General features: G+C 46.0%; 1 protein-coding gene across 5 annotated transcripts in view; it reads right to left on the bottom strand.

Annotated features, from left to right (window-relative positions):
- Positions 1-18,055, bottom strand: part of KIDINS220 (kinase D interacting substrate 220) — a 204,143-nt gene that overhangs the window by 27,046 nt on the left and 159,042 nt on the right. For 2 of the 5 annotated variants that reach the window (XM_068280330.1, XM_068280335.1), the window contains exon 26: positions 17,163-17,219. The exons of the other annotated variants lie outside the window; for them this stretch is intronic. In XM_068280330.1, the coding sequence (XP_068136431.1) occupies positions 17,163-17,219 (57 nt within the window). The remainder of the gene's footprint in view (positions 1-17,162; positions 17,220-18,055) is intronic. 5 annotated transcript variants of the gene reach the window in all.

Below are 18,055 nucleotides of genomic sequence, written 5' to 3'. Positions count from 1 at the left end.
CCAGGTCTATGCCAGAGGCTGAGCGTACGTGATAGGTCAGGGGTGATTCCTGGCTAAGGGCTGAGCAATTTAAACACTGAGTGCACTTCTCATCTCTTAATATGTACAGTACAAGGACAAGGACAAAGGAGCGGCATAAGTACTGCAGCAGAAGCACAATGTTCCTTTAATCATCACTTATAATGTCACATGAAAATCTGGACTAACAGGTATACAATATATGTAATGATGTTCAGGAATTGGAGACTATCTATTACTTGTACAGGTAGTCCCCCATTGACAAATGAGATAGGCAGTGTAGGTTCGTTTTTAACCTGACTCTGTCCATAAGTTGAAACACTGTGACACCTCTGTCCTCTGTACCTCCCCTCACGTGTCACCTTTGTCCCCTATGCCTTCAGCGTCTCCCCCACTGTCACCTCTGTCCCATTTGTGTCACCTCTATTCCCCTGTGCTAAGTGTCCCCCTTTGCCCCCCCCCCCCCCCCCCCTTTACTCAATCAAATCTATTTTCTCAACAACAACAAAATGGGAAGAAAAAAAAATGTTTCCACATTAACAGGCTGTTTGTATCGCTGGGTCATTCGTAAATCGGTTGTTAGTTAGTCGGGGACTAACTGCCACACAAATACTTTGCTCAAACGGATAACTGCAACTTTGGAGCAAATTACACCACGCAGGCGGTCACTGGAATTACATTAAATCTGTCAACAAAGTAGCTAAAATCTGAACACTTGCACTGCTTTTAGCCCCTGTTCACACTTGTAAACGCAAATCACGATCACCTAGCAATTTTTGGACAATTGCGTTTTGCGATTCTCATTCTAGTGCATGACAATTGCGATGCAATCACAGGAAAAATGCTGCATGGGATAATCACAAACGTGCTCCAATCGAACTGCACATACTGCAAACATTTTCATAAAGTTACTGCAATGTATATAGTTTTAAATGGTTATGCATTGCAATAAAAAAAAAATAATAATAATAGGTGTGTACGCAACTGCAGACGACATTTTTCTATTTGATGCAGCCATTCCACAGAAATTCCAGTTTGAAATACCAGTCATGTGACCCAGGAATCCCTTCAGAAAACCAGCTGATACCAGGACACTGGGAGCGGCATCCTCAGCAGAGAGCAAATCAGTTGATCCCGCCCACCACTTCCCTCGGCTTTTGAAAGCTTAACTTTTGTGGACAGCACTGCAGCTACATTTCTCCTGTCTCATCCTTCTATACATGCCCCCCCCCCCCCCCAAAAAAAAGGAATGTTCTCCTTACAATAGTAGAGGGAGGTGAGGGTGAGCCTATCAAGTGATACCGTGTGCTCACAGGGAAAGATTGCCTGGTGCCCCCTTCCAACTCCTCTCTGATAACCTTCCATGAGTGATGATAGGATGTGGGAAACAGTCTGGACAGCTCACACAGAGTTGTTCATACAGCCAATGTGCACCTGACCTTGGCACAGGAAGACAGCTGTCCAAAAATGGTTCATGTGCAAATCATGACCCATTTTACACAATTTTCATTAAAAGAAAAACTAAGCTAGGGCTTTAAACAAATGTAAAAAGAGAACCTGTCGCAGCATCTTAGTCTACAGTGCTTCCTGCCAGTTCTTACAGTAGCGGTAAAAGCTCTGAGCAGCAGTCCCTGGTGTGCAGACTATGGCTTTGTAACAGACATGCACCCCCTCCAGACAGGAGAGCCCCAGTACTAAGCTATGTCAGCCAACTTACTCAATAGGTGAGCCAGCATCACATACAAAACTAAGCGCCAACATTACAACTAATGTATATTCATACTGGAGTGCCAGTCTGCAACTGTACTGCAGAAGTGAGGATGTGTTATGAAATGTGCATGTTACAGGAGGTTTTGTCACAATCATGTATGTGTCTGCTCCGCAGATTGGCTTAGTGCTGTGTTACAATTTCCCCTCACTGTTGGATAACACTTCTGCAGAAAGTGGAAGGCGATACAGAAAACACAGCAGTATCACAGCTTTCACAATGAGGATGGCCTAATCTAGTTCCTCGCAAAAGCCTTGCAAAGACACAGAGATAATCACGCACTGTTTCTATAGAACACTAAGTACCCTCTTAGCTGTATGTATGGAACAGCTTGAAAAACTAAGGAACATGTTCCTCCATGTTCAGACAAGACAGGTAAAATTTATATAGCACTTCTCTCCTGGTGGACTCGAAGTGCTAGAGCTGCAGCAACTAGGGGCGTGCTCAGTAGTCAGTAGCAGTGTTAGGGAGTCTTGCCCAAGGACTCCTTGCTGAACAGGTGCAGCTTACTGAACAGGAATAGCCAAGAATTGAATCCAGGTCACCTGTGTCAGAGGCAGAGCCATTATCCATTACACTATTCAGCCACTACAGTGGGAAAGCAGAATTTCTATATGCCAATTTATGTTGCATGGGAGATTGAATAGAGTCCGATAAGTGGGCCCATGTCCCCTATGGAGTTGTATTTAGGAATATCCAGTGTTCTCATCAATATGAAGTACACCTGTCACATTCCCACACGTAATGATTATTTAGCATAGTTTCAGTTTCCCATGTGAAAATGTTCAGCTACTGCCAAGATTTATGAACGTCCTGATAAGCAGTGACAGGACTGGGCGAGCTCACCACATCAGTATGTGTGGACTTTGATCACTTGCTTAGTTAGTGCTACAATGTTTCTGGTCCCTGGGTCAGTTCCCAGCCAGGGCACTATCTGCTAGTGTTGGGCGAACAGTGTTCGCCACTGTTCGGGTGATGTTCGAGTTCGGCCGAACACCTGACGGTGCTCGGCCAAACCGGTCGGCCACATGGCCGAACTAAAAGTGCATGGCCGAACGTTCCCCGAACGTTCGGCTAGCGCTGTGATTGGCCGAACGGGTCACGTGGTTCGGACCCGAACGCGCTCTGATTGGCCGAACTGTCACGTGGTTCGGGTAAATAAATACCCGAACCACGTCATATCTCCGCCATTTGTCTGTGGGTTTAGCTTTGGGTAGGCAGGCAGGGTAGTTCGCGCTCCAGCCACGCTAGCCAGGGTCCCCCCTGTCATTGTGTCGCTGCTGGGAACAGTAGTACACCGCTCGCTCAGCCACACTATATAGCATTCTGTTTACTGCCACTCTGTGTACCTCGCTCAGCCACATTATATAGCATTCTGTTCACTGTTCTGTGTCTGCTGGGAATAGTGGTACACCGCTCGCTCAGCCACACTATATAGCATTCTGTTCACTGTTCTGTGTCTGCTGGGAATAGTGGTACACCGCTCGCTCAGCCACACTATATAGCATTCTGTTTACTGTTCTGTGTCTGCTGGGAATAGTGGTACACCGCTCGCTCAGCCACACTATATAGCATTCTGTTTACTGTTCTGTGTCTGCTGGGAATAGTGGTACACCGCTCGCTCAGCCACACTATATAGCATTCTGTTCACTGTTCTGTGTCTGCTGGGAATAGTGGTACACCGCTCGCTCAGCCACACTATATAGCATTCTGTTTACTGTTCTGTGTCTGCTGGGAATAGTGGTACACCGCTCGCTCAGCCACACTATATAGCATTCTGTTTACTGTTCTGTGTCTGCTGGGAATAGTAGTACACCGCTCGCTCAGCCACACTATATAGCATTCTGTTTACTGCCACTCTGTGTACCTCGCTCAGCCACATTATATAGCATTCTGTTCACTGTTCTGTGTCTGCTGGGAATAGTGGTACACCGCTCGCTCAGCCACACTATATAGCATTCTGTTTACTGTTCTGTGTCTGCTGGGAATAGTGGTACACCACTCGCTCAGCCACACTATATAGCATTCTGTTTACTGCCACTCTGTGTACCTCGCTCAGCCACATTATATAGCATTCTGTTCACTGTTCTGTGTCTGCTGGGAATAGTGGTACACCGCTCGCTCAGCCACACTATATAGCATTCTGTTCACTGTTCTGTGTCTGCTGGGAATAGTGGTACACCGCTCGCTCAGCCACACTATATAGCATTCTGTTTACTGTTCTGTGTCTGCTGGGAATAGTGGTACACCGCTCGCTCAGCCACACTATATAGCATTCTGTTTACTGTTCTGTGTCTGCTGGGAATAGTAGTACACCGCTCGCTCAGCCACACTATATAGCATTCTGTTTACTGCCACTCTGTGTACCTCGCTCAGCCACATTATATAGCATTCTGTTCACTGTTCTGTGTCTGATGGGAATAGTGGTACACCGCTCGCTCAGCCACACTATATAGCATTCTGTTTACTGTTCTGTGTCTGCTGGGAATAGTAGTACACCGCTCACCCGCCACTGTATAGCATTGTGCTCTGTGTCGCTGCTGAGAATAGTGGTACACCGCTCACCCGTCACTGTATAGCATTGTGCTCTGTGTCGCTGCTGGGAATAGTGGTACTGTATAGCATTTCTGTACTGCCACTGTACTGCTGCCAGTCAGCGTGTACTGTAAGGATAAGTGAAATGAGGAAGAAATCCGGTGAAAGAGGGAGGGGCAAGGGAAGAGGTGTTTCCCCTGACGGTTCACGTACAGGCCACAGGGGAGCACCCAAGAAAACCCACTCAATACCGCCCATGTTGTCCAGGACAACAACCCTCACAAATCCAAAAGAACAGGACCAGATAATTACTTGGATGACCTCTCAAGCGTCCAGCAGTGGGTTAAGCAGCACCAGCACATCACGCACGAGGTCCGAGTCCTCAGCCAGTTACAAGGAGCCAGTGGGCACAAAGCTGACACAACCGGCAGCGACACCACGCACACAACTGCCAGATAACCAGTCCGATGAATTACCTCAGGACACAATGGGGTATTCGCAGGAGCTATTCCCAGCCCAACAAACTTCCACCTTTCAAAGGTCAATGGAGGAACAGCCAGAAATGTTGTGCCTGGATTCACAACCGTTAACTGTGGGAAATGCACCGCGCACTGAAATACAAGGCGAGTCCGAGGAGGACTCGGAAACCCAAATCCCAGAGCAATTTGGGCAGGAGGGGTTGCAATTGCAGGAGGTCGGCCGACAAGATCTGGAAGACGACGTTGGAGTGTGCTGCGCAGAGGTTGTTGTGGGGAGCTCTACTCCACGGCGGCGGCCCACAATGACATATGACGAGTTTGAGGAGATGGAAGAGGAGGGTATGGACAATGTGGACAGAGACCCAGATTTTGTTTGTGAACGAGAACATCGCCGTCGTAGCAGCAGCACAGATGAGTCTGTTGAAGAACCCACTGCTGCACGAGTTCGCCTTGTGCCACAAGGTAGGCGGCGCGCAATTTAAGGCACCACAAGCGTGGAAGTTCAAGTGAGAGGCAAAAGAGGAGCAAACAGAAATCGCCAGCAAGGAGGCAGGTGCTCCAAAGTCTGGGCTTTCTTTGAAGACTGCACTGAGGATGTTACCATGGCGATTTGCAAGGTGTGCAAGACCCGCCTGAGCAGGGGGAAAAGTATTAACAACCTCTCCACCACCAGCATGAGCCGTCACATGCTATCCAAACATCCCACTCTGTGGGCAAACGCGTCAGGACAGGGTACCAGCAACAACACTGCCTCCCTTGGGTTCACCAGACTCACCACCAGACCCGCCTCAGCAGCAGCAGTAGCCCAGCCATTGCGTGGTTCACAACATTCACAAACATCAGACGACGCTGACACTGTCACTTTCCGGAGTAGTGCTCTTGAGGTCTCCCAGTGTTCATCAAACACAACAACCAACAGCCCTTCCGTGTGCAGCGCTACGGTTCAGTTGTCTGTGTCGGAGATGTTTGAGCGCAAGAGGAAATTGCCAGCAAATGACCCCCGGGCCGTGGCAGTAACAGCCAGCATAGCCAAGCTTCTGGCCTGCGAAATGCTGCCATATCGAGTGGTGGAGACAAACAGCTTCAAGGGCATGATGTCAGTGGCCATCCCACGTTACGTGGTTCCCAGCCGCTACCACTTTGCGCGCTCTGCAGTGCCTGAGTTGCATGAGCACGTGGTCAGCAAAATAACCCGAAGCTTGAAGAATGCCGTTGCCTGCAAGGTTCACCTCACCACTGACACCTGGACGAGTGCGTTCGGCCAGGGTCGATACATCTCCCTTACCGCGCACTGGGTGAACCTTGTGGAGCCTGGCAGCGATTCCTCACCTGCTACGGCACGGGTGTTGCCCACGCCACAAACAGCTGCACCGCCGTCCCTCCCACTGGATAACAACAGCAGCACCTACCTCTCTGACTCCTTCTCCTCCAACGCATCTCAAAGCTGTACCTCATCCGGAAACGCTAACTCAGCAGCAGTAGGATCGTGGAAGCAGTGCAGCACAGCTGTTGGCATGCGTCAGCAAGCGTTGCTGAAGCTAATCTGCCTTGGGGATAAGCAGCACACAGGGGAGGAAATTTGGAGGGGAATAAAGGAACAGACGGATTTGTGGCTGGCACCGCTGGACCTGAAACCGGGCATGGTTGTGTGTGATAATGGGAGTAATCTCATTCGCGCTTTAAGGTTGGCTAAGCTGACACACATCCCTTGCCTGGCGCACGTGATGAACCTAGTAGTTCAGCGGTTCCTGAGGACATACCCAGGCGTGGACGATCTTCTGTTGAAGGTGCGTCGAGTGGCCAAACATTGTAGAAATTCCAGTACTGCTTCGGGGGCACTCGCCAAGATGCAGGAGCGCTTCAATCTCCCCCACCATCGCTTGCTGTGTGATGTCCCTACGCGCTGGAATTCTACGCTGCACATGCTAGCCCGCTTTTGCGAGCAGAAGAGTGCAGTGGTCCAGTACATGACGGCGCAGTACCGAGGCGCATCCGGCCAGCTGCCAAGCTTCTGTGGATCCGATTGGGCCAACATGTTGGACCTCTGCCAAGTCCTCCAAAATTTTGAGCAATCCACGTTGCTTGTGAGCAGTGACAACTCTTCAGTCAGCATTACCATACCACTGCTGTGTTTACTGAAGAGGTCGACGTTAAAAATCAAGGAAACAGCTGTCATGATGCAACTGGGGGAATCTGAAGGAGAAAACGATCAGCGTGATGGTACCAACATCAGGCCATCCGCCTCAGGGAACGCTGGCCCCAGCAGCTATGACGAAGAAGAGGAGGAGGAACAGCTGGAGTTGGAGCAGGAATTTCATGCCACCACTGACGAGGGCCAGAGCGGTGCACGTTGGACTTCCACAATTCAACGCGAATGGTCAGCAGAAGCAGACCAGGAGGAAGGTGACGACTATGATGCATCACAACAACTATCACAACGCTCACAAGAGGATGATGAGGATTCTGGTAGGACTCTGGCACACATGGCTCAATTCATGCTAGACTGCATTGAACGTGACCCACACATTGTGCGCATTCTGGACAACACCAATTACTGGGTTTATACCCTTCTGGATCCACGGTACAAACACAATGTTCCAAAACTGCTTGAAGAAAGAGTCAGACAGGTCAAAATGGAAGAATACCAGCAGGCCCTTGTGGAGACTTTAGAGAGGAGATTGACATCCTCCCCCTCCTCTAGCCAGTTGTACGCAGACAGACTGACTTCCGCAAACCCAGGACGACCAGGAGGGCAGCAAACAACGCAAGCCGCAGCTAGTACCCAAAAGGGAACGGTATCGGCAGTGTCCTTGGAGTGGGAAAATTTTCTGACACCCATGCAGCAGCAGCCCACTGAACAGCAAGCGTGCAGATCCACCTCCAACACCGATCGCCTGGAGAAGATGGTCAAGGACTACATGTCAGATGACGTAGCTGTGTCGAACAATCCATCTGCACCCTTCAACTATTGGGTATCGAAGCTAGACACCTGGCACGAACTGGCAATGTACGCAATAGAGGTGCTGGCTTGCCCGGCAGCCAGCGTTATGTCGGAACGCTGTTTCAGTGCTGCCAGAGGCATCGTCACAGATCGGCGTATCCGCCTCTCTACAGGAAATGCAGACCGTCTGACTCAAATTAAAATGAATCAATCCTGGATTGGAAATGACTACGCAACACTCCAGGACCCCAACCAAGTAACATGACCAATGAACATCTGGGATGGTGTAGCGTTTCCGGTCCCTGTTTATTGAACCTCTCATCTGTATTACATTTATGACTGCATGGCGGCAAAAAGCATTGCTGCTATATCCGCACGCTTTTTGTCCTCATGCAAGGCCTGGGTTGTTGTGTCTCAAAAACCGTGGCCTTCTCCTCCTGCGCCTGCTCCTGTTCCATCACGTCTGCTGCTGCTGGGTTAGCGTTGCCGCGTGGTCCCTGTTTATTGAACCACTTATCTTTATTACATTTATGACTGCATGGCGGTACAAAGCATGCTATCCGCACGCTTCTTGCCCTCATGCAAGGCCTGGGTTGTTGTGTCTCACAAAGCGTGGCCTTCTCCTCCTGCGCCTCCTCCTGTTCCATCACGTCTGCTGCTGCTGGGTTAGCGTTGCCGCGTGGTCCCTGTTTATTGAACCACTTATCTTTATTACATTTATGACTGCATGGCGGTAAAAAGCATGCTATCCGCACGCTTTTTGTCCTCATGCAAGGCCTGGGTTGTTGTGTCTCACAAAGCGTGGCCTTCTCCTCCTGCACCTCCTCCTGTTCCATCACGTGTGCTGCTGCTGCTGCTGCTGGGTTAGCGTTGCCGGTCCCTGTTTATGGAACCTCTTATCTTTATTACATTTATGACTGCATGGCGGTACAAAGCATGCTATCCGCACGCTTCTTGCCCTCATGCAAGGCCGGGGTTGTTGTGTCTCACAAAGCGTGGCCTTCTCCTCCTGCGCCTCCTCCTGTTCCATCACGTGTGCTGCTGCTGGGTTAGCGTTACCGGTCCCTTTTCCTGGAACCTCTTATATGTATTACATTTATGACTGCATGCCGACAAAAAACATGTTACCTGTGCAAAGAAAACAGACATTTCCCGCATTTAAAAGACAGTTTTCCCTTTGAAACTTTAAAATCGATTTTCTCAAAAACTATAAGCTCTTTTTGCTAATTTTTTTTTTCCTCTTGTACCCACTCCCAAGGTTCACATACCCTGTAAATTTGGGGTATGTAGCATGTAAGGAGGCTTTACAAACCACAAAAGTTCGGGTCCCCATTGACTTCCATTATGTTCGGAGTTCGGGTCGAACACCCGAACATCGCGGCCATGTTCGGCCTGTTCGGCCCGAACCCGAACATCTAGATGTTCGCCCAACATTACTATCTGCATGGTGTGTGTAAGGGATAGTATAGTATTGGTTATCTCTGGGCATGCTTGCTCCCTCACACATACCAAAACTAAACTGGCTTACCCCCATATTTGCTCTGCATAGCTCAAGGTACAATAAATTGTAAGCACCTTTAAATGACAGTGAATTGTCCAATCATTACTCCATTGTCTTTTGAATGGCAACATTAACATCTGAAGCTTTTATAGTCCTTTGAAGACATTTAAAGTCAGTCACGCGACAGCTGTAGCATAGCCGACAAAATTGACTTGTAAACACTACAGGTTGCGTCCAAGAGGAGATAAGACAAAGATCTACCACAGCGTTTTTACATGAACACCATCAATTGCTGGCACTGTCATTTTACAAACGCTCCCAATCAAACGGAACAGCGGTAGATGCCTTTATAATGCGCTTTTGATGCCTTACAGGAGTCAATTTGGCCATGGAACTATCCAAATGATGTGGAAGCTATTGCAGCCAATAAGGAACTGGATAAAGCACTTTCACACTTTTACCAAAATACTGTTCTGTTAACTGAACCACACATTACGTCTCGGAAAATTATACAGTAGAATCCCATTATAGTTAATTCTGATATAGTAAACCAAACTCCGTCCTGACCATTCACCTGTAGGAATATACAATTTATGACCAATTTTGATGTAATACATTTCTGCTATAGTAAACTACTTCTCCTGATTACGTGGAGTTTACTATAAAAGTGATTCTACTTTATGGTGAGATGTTACCCCACAGCTAGATGACAAAGAATGGGAGGATATTTTGATTAAACCCTCCCAATACCAGGCTGCCACCAGACAGGCTAATTTAATATAATATATGGTTAGCCACACATATCCCTCTTACCAGATATGACCAGTAATGAGCAGCAAGAGTGAAGAATGATTAGAATTCCATTTTAATATCAATAACACCTTTTATTAGCACGAGGAATGGTTAAAAATGATTTTTATTCGGGTGTGAATGCTATGTCCCTACTGGATAGATCACTTGCCATGATCAGAGCTGAATAAAATGAGACCACATTCTCTGGAGGGTTTACTGTGGTCGATTTCTGCATTATTTTATTTTGATGGCTTCAGGGACCCTTTAAAGGGGGTTGTAACGTCCAAAAATAAAAATAGTGCCCCAAATATATATGTAAACCTTATGTGTCACCTATTTTTTTTTAATTTTACCTGGTATGTGTGCCTTTGCTGAACTGTGCAGTGCCAATAGGATTGTGGGAAGTCAGTTCTTTTTTTTTAGCTGCAGTAACAAGCTTATCTCAAAATGCAAACATCAAAACTTCCCATTCCAGATCAGATAAGGTCATGATTACCAGAAAGTAACTGACACCCTCCCCCTCCTTTCTGAAGATCTAACACCGTGCAGTGTTCTCCCCAGAATTATTTTCCAGCTGGGTGGCATGAAATTGTAGCCGGGTGGCATGAAAAAGCAGCCGGGTGGGGAGAGATGAAAATGCAGGTCAACTCTGCTTACAGCATAGGAGGTGGTGAGGAGGTGAGCCAATGACAGCCGGGTGGTCAACAAATCTAGCCGGGTGGAGCACCCGGCTAAAAGAGCCTGGGGAGAACACTGCCGTGATATAAGCATGCTATCTAGGAGATATTTGCTGTGGGAGGGACAGTAATCTGTAAAGTAAGCAGTAAATTAACACTGAGCCGGGTGTAAAAAAAAAAAGGGGGGGGGGCTGAGGGTGTACCCAAAGTTGTGTCACTTTTGGTATCACAGAGAAACAGATTTTCTTTTCCATTTCACATTTCTCTGTGGCACAGAAATGTGAAATGACAGTGAACACTAAAAACAACAGGATAGGTTAGTTAAATAAATAATTTCTTATTGATGATTTACTTTCATTTTTTTTACTTAAAGCGGATCCGAGATGAAAAACTAAATATAACAAGTGACTTGTCTATATATCTTATCTAAAGTTTAGATAGTTTACACAGCAAATCTATCTTCAAACAGCTTCAACAGTATATTAATATTTTTCCCTGTGATACAATGGGAGCAGACATGTTTTCTGCTTGTCACTATTACACAATTACACACACAGGCAAGCTTATCTGTATCTAGGCATGCTAATCTGCATATTCTGTGAAAACTCCACTCTTATCTCCTCCATTACACAGGCAACTGATCTGTATCTGCACTGCAGCTCTCAGATTGTGAAAACTCTGCCTCTGAAATCTATAGCTAGTAACACCTTTTTCACCTGCCCAGACTGAAATCCCACAATCCCTTGCAAGCGCCAAGGCACTCTGGAGAAGCTGTGGGTGTGGCTTGTTTAGTTTATAGGAAATTAGGGTATTAAAACAAAACAAAACAAGTATTTGGCTTGAGTAATGCCCTATAAACTATATGTAAGGAACACAATTATGCTATGAGTAAAAGTTCATCTCGGATCCACTTTAATATGGAGTTTCAACCCACTTTAAAATTGCAGTTTTACAGTTGACTAAATGGCCACCACCACAGCGTACAAGGAAACAAATGCTCTGCTTATGAAACAGCCTAAAGAGAGAAAATGGCTGCTTTTATTATATGGCATTGACTGAGGGGTCTCTCAAAATGGTTCCTCACAGTACGGACAAGTGACAGAGTTGTAACGACTGAAAGTGTTACTTCCGCAGAGCACTGAAACACCTGAGAAAGCAGAGGAGTACACAGAACCCTGCAATGCACCGCAGCTCTCGCTGCCACACAGAGTTTAGCTAGCATTCAGCCGGCCAGCAAGGAGCCAGGAGACGGGGTTAACCAGCTGATTCAGCACAAACGTGAGTATTAGTATGCAAGGAGCCGCCAGTGCACAACGCGGTAATGTGGGATGAACAATTCTCTGTATAACTAACTCTGTGTCGAGTGCCTTCCATTTGAAATATGCAGATCGGTATCTCTCCCAGCAAACAATGTTTTATTTAACAGGCTGTCTCCACTTTGTTATGTGCAAAGTAACGAGAAAGCGGAAGCCTACATTTCACTGGCTCCAATTTTATTTTAGAATTTATTTTTCTTCTTTTTTTGTCAATCTCGGTAAGGAAAGGGGGGTGGGGGGAAGTTTGTACAAATGTGAAAAGCAATTTCTGAAGATTGGCATAATGAAAAGGGTATTGTCAGAGCTCCGCTGCCCTAAATGCAGCCGCCACACCGAATGGAAGGGAACCTTTCTAACCTGCTTTGAACGATTTCACGCAGATTTGCTTCCTTGTGTGAAAAGGAGATAACGGATTCCTGAGAAGAAAAACAACCGGGCCAATTTCTTTATATTTACAAATGTTTCCTGCAAAAATAAATAAGGGGATTATAGGACTAAAAGACGAAGAACAGACAACAAAAGTCTTCCAAAATAAAGTTATAGATGTGAAATGAAATTTTGTACTTTCTATCAAGATGTTGCTGATAAAGTGGTGATATATTTACATGCTTATCTAACGTAGACCTAAAAGAAAGTGAGGTGTCCTTTTGTTAAACGTCCTATTCCAGGAATGCCAACTAAATCCTACTGTTCTACCAAACACTACCAATATGCCTCTCAACACCCTCTATACTCGCCTATGGAAGACCATAGCTTTGGGAGCCCTTTGACTGCACCCTCCAGTCAGACCATCATGACCTTTCTGGCCACTCAATGGTAAATCTCACTGTCCTGAAATCACTTCCCTTCCACAAACCCCTGCACAACATCCCATTCATGGGTGGGAGAGGGGCCTTCCTGTTGGTTATGGTTAAACCTTGAATTTCCATGGACATGTGGAACCAACACTATCTCTAGATATTGATGGGGTATTGAGTATCTGGTGCATTCTTTTGAGCCAGGGTCTATTTGTACTGTGCAATTTCTCCATATTATGATACCTAACTAAGGAACTTTAGGGAAGGGGGGGGGGGGGAATGAATAAATACATTGCAAAAAATAGAGACATCAAGAAATGATTGCTATCCGCCATGTAATTTGTTCATATTGTTTGATCCACAATCATTCTGCAGGTAATACTGGCAGAAATGGAAAAAAAGACAGCACCAACTGCCATTATCTATAACCACATCCCCTAACAATGCGATAAGCTGAAAGGGTTTTTTTTTTTTTTTTTTTTTTTTTTTTAATAGATATACATATGCACAGAGGGAGATACTGGTTGCTTGGCAGTTGGAAACAGCTGTTATTTCCCATAATGCAACAAGGTTCACAGACCGGAAACTGTCAGGACCTAGGTACTGACATCACACTGTGGGAGTTGTTTCACCACAATATCAGTCATACAGCCCCCCCCCCCCATGATCTATGTGAGAAAAGGTAAAGATTGCTCATTGGAAAAGTGGTATCAGCTACTGACTGGCATGAAGTTTAATCCTTGGTTATAGTTTCTCTTTAAAGGAAGAAAAAAACCCTAAAAACGAGAAATGACACAGTTTTGCAGCTTTATATGTTAGTAGATTGCTTCTTCATATGTTCTTATATACGTAACCCAGAGGAGAGGACTGTACTATTACCTTAGAGAAGACTGAATGCATCTCATGTTTTAGCTCTCAAGCACAGTGGACATCGAGAGTAAACATACACTTGGCTTTTCAGATGGCATTTTCCAGATATTTGTGCAGTTCACTCTTTGCCAGTATAATCCCTACCACAGAACAGGCCCGGTGAGGGCCGTAAGCTGCTCAGGCATGGTGTCAGAAGCAGTATTGCTTGGAATGACAGCAGTAAGAGGGTTATCCTGGCATTGGAAAGAAATGTTATGTTCTCATTTCAATGTGGAAAACAGGCTTTAAGCAACCAAGAATGAAAGACTGAGCAGATTTCACGATCATAATGCGTTGGCTGACATACACTTGTTTGTGCTCAAGTAAACAGCTTGGTTGACCTGTATTGAAGTGGTATCAGGCTCTCAGCTGAGCACAGAAGATTTGCGCATTGAGGTCTGTGTAGCTGCTTGTACTTACAGCTTCCTGGTCAGACAATCAATACTGGATCACAACCCCCTCTAGACCTCTCTGGCAGCAGGATCACCGTTAGCAAACACCGCCTATTAAATGAGGTCTTATGCTGGGTATACATGGGTCGACTCGGCGGCCGATTAACCGCCGGATCGGTCCCCGTTTGTCCGCGCAGATCGATTCCCCGCTCGTCCCCGCCGGCGGTGCTTATTAGCCGCTCCATTCCCTGCCATTGTCCGCCGGCGGGAATCGAGCGGCCGCGGGTCAAGTGGCATGATCGGGCCAGCTGAATATTATCAGCTGGCCGGATCAGCGGGTCGATACACGGTACAGAAAAATACCGTGTATCCCCAGCATTATGCTAGGTACACACCATACAATTTTGTGTTAGACAGATGGTTCGACAGATAATTTCCGACATGTCCGATCTTATTTTCGATCATTTTTCTGATCGCTTTCTCATAGAAGTGAATGGAAATAGATAAGAAAATATAGCAGAATTGAATTGGAAATCGATCGGAAAATCGAATCAAATCGATCAGACGAAAAATCAATGGATTTGATTTTGTACAAGAATGCTACATAATCTGCATTCTTGTACAAAATGTTTCATGCAGAGCTGCAGGCAGCAGAACCTACAGAGCAATGGTTTGCTGCACTGACCTCCAACTTCATGGACCTTCCATCTGGGGGGAAGAGCGTTCTGACTCCGTGTGAGCAGGTTAGTCCTGCTTTACTAGGCATGGGAATGTAAGAAGGTAAGCTCTGCTTTACTAGGCATGGGAATGTAAGAAGGTAAGCTCTGCTTTACTAGGCATGGGAATGTAAGAAGGTAAGCTCTGCTTTACTAGGCATGGGAATGTAAGAAGGTAAGCTCTGCTTTACTAGGCATGGGAATGTAAGAAGGTAAGCTCTGCTTTACTAGGCATGGGAATGTAAGAAGGTAAGCTCTGCTTTACTAGGCATGGGAATGTAAGAAGGTAAGCTCTGCTTTACTAGGCATGGGAATGTAAGAAGGTAAGCTCTGCTTTATTAGGCATGGGAATGTAAGAAGGTAAGCTCTGCTTTACTAGGCATGGGAATGTAAGAAGGTAAGCTCTGCTTTACTAGGCATGGGAATGTAAGAAGGTAAGCTCTGCTTTACTAGGCATGGGAATGTAAGAAGGTAAGCTCTGCTTTACTAGGCATGGGAATGTAAGAAGGTAAGCTCTGCTTTACTAGGCATGGGAATGTAAGAAGGTAAGCTCTGCTTTACTAGGCATGGGAATGTAAGAAGGTAAGCTCTGCTTTACTAGGCATGGGAATGTAAGAAGGTAAGCTCTGCTTTACTAGGCAGGGAATGTAAGAAGGTAAGCTCTGCTTTACTAGGCATGGGAATGTAAGAAGGTAAGCTCTGCTTTACTAGGCATGGGAATGTAAGAAGGTAAGCTCTGCTTTACTAGGCATGGGAATGTAAGAAGGTAAGCTCTGCTTTACTAGGCATGGGAATGTAAGAAGGTAAGCTCTGCTTTACTAGGCATGGGAATGTAAGAAGGTAAGCTCTGCTTTACTAGGCATGGGAATGTAAGAAGGTAAGCTCTGCTTTATTAGGCATGGGAATGTAAGAAGGTAAGCTCTGCTTTACTAGGCATGGGAATGTAAGAAGGTAAGCTCTGCTTTACTAGGCAGGGAATGTAAGAAGGTAAGCTCTGCTTTACTAGGCATGGGAATGTAAGAAGGTAAGCTCTGCTTTACTAGGCATGGGAATGTAAGAAGGTAAGCTCTGCTTTACTAGGCATGGGAATGTAAGAAGGTAAGCTCTGCTTTACTAGGCATGGGAATGTAAGAAGGTAAGCTCTGCTTTACTAGGCAGGGAATGTAAGAAGGTAAGCTCTGCTTTACTAGGCATGGGAATGTAAGAAGGTAAGCTCTGCTTTACTAGGCATGGGAATGTAAGAAGGTAAGCTCTGCTTTACTAGGCATGGGAATGTAAGAAGGTAAGCTCTGCTTTACTAGGCATGGGAATGTAAGAAGGTAAGCTCTGCTTTACTAGGCATGGGAATGTAAGAAGGTAAGCTCTGCTTTACTAGGCATGGGAATGTAAGAAGGTAAGCTCTGCTTTACTAGGCAGGGAATGTAAGAAGGTAATCTCTGCTTTACTAGGCATGGGAATGTAAGTAGAGTTCTGTTTAGCTAGGCATGTGAAAAGTATTACCTGAAAATGATTAGCATCATACTGATCATCTCTACATATGGAGCATACATGTCAAACTCTGGCCGCGAGACAAATCTGGCCCTCGGAGCCATTAAATTTGGCCCCCAAGTGGTTTTCCCACTTTGCATTATGTTTGGCCCACTCTAGACCACCAGGGAAGCTATATTGCAAGTAAAGCGCTACAACTCCAGGGAAACCATATGGGAAAAAACCCTAAAAACTAGGGAACTGTATAGGGGAGGGTGGAAGCCCCTAGGCACCAAGGATCTATATAGGGGATGGCCACTAGACACCAGGGAACTGTATAGGGGAGGGAGGAGGACCACTAGACACCAGGGAACTGTATAGGAGTTTAAGGGGGCAATTAGACACCAGAAAACTTTATAAGGGAGGAAGGTGGACAGTAGACATTAAGGTTGGCCCTTGACGTGGTCCCAGTGTTCAATTTCGTCCCACTTTGTATTTGAGTTTGACACCCCTGGTATAGAGATAGAAAAAGCAGCAAGCAACACAATATGGTACATCGTTTTTGATGGAATTATCAAAATATTAGTGATTTGTAAATTAAAACTAAATTGATCCAGCAGTGTACGACACTGATGCACACACCAAATTAGTGTAAAAGGAATAAAAAAAAAACAAAAAAAAAAACATCACTACACAAACATTAAGGGTCACGCGATTAGTTTCTATTCTAGTCTATGGAATGTGTACCAACAAACAGATGCTGATGCAGAGTTAGTAGGGTTGAAGTTAAAGGGACTGATCCTACAGCAATGGGATGCCACCCACCACACAGCACCACACAAGTGCAGGTTTACCAGAGAGGAGTATGTGGGAGTAGACAGATTCTCAGCTGCATCTTCTTCAATAATATCCTAGACAACACAACAATGTGCACAGTCTAAAAAAGTATTTCCCATGAACACAACGGTACTAGAAATAAGGTAACTAAAGACAATCTGTAAAATTGACACCCACTGTCTTTATCTGCATTAAAGAGAACCAGTTAACAATTGAATTTGTAATAATATATTAAATTTAAATTAAACTGCAAAATAACCTTAACCCTTTCCAACCCTATGCCAGACTATGTCCTGTCTGAAATTGGCCCTTTCCAGCATAGGTCCAATGCAGTAGTGTAGGGATCACCCTAGCAACTGTTATGGGGCCCGTAGCCAAGGGGGGCCCAGTATCATGGCTGGCGGAGAGAATGGGGTATACAATGGGCCTTATAGAGACCCATGGCAGGTCAACTGAGGTGCAGAGTAGTGCAAAACAGCCGAGGCTCAGGCTTCACCAGTGATCTACCTTCTCCAGGAGTCTCCATCTCCATGACTACAGCACTGCGCTGTCACATGAAGAGACAGCACTGGAATCATAAAAATGGTGTCAGTGGAGAAAGGAAGATTGTTCGTGGAGCCTGGAGAGGCGAGTTACTTCTCTCCTCCACTTGTGCTACTCTGCTTGGGGGGAGCGGAGGGGGTCACATCAGGCTACCGATACTGGGGTATGCTAACTATAATGGGGGAAATTTCTAGCTACCAATACTGGGGGCTACACAATACTGGGGGTCACCTCTGGCTAACAAAAACTATTGTGTGGGGGAGTGAGCACAAAGGTGCATTATACATTTTTTGGGGGCGGAGAGGCCAACCATAATTCTGATATGCGGCCCCATGATTTCTAGCTTTGTCCCTGATCCAATGCCAGA

Source organism: Hyperolius riggenbachi, chromosome 4 (genome assembly GCF_040937935.1).
Source record: "Hyperolius riggenbachi isolate aHypRig1 chromosome 4, aHypRig1.pri, whole genome shotgun sequence".
Lineage (NCBI taxonomy): Eukaryota > Metazoa > Chordata > Amphibia > Anura > Hyperoliidae > Hyperolius > Hyperolius riggenbachi.
The sequence above is the reverse complement of the archived record's forward strand: the minus strand, read 5'-3'. Positions and strand labels throughout refer to the sequence as shown.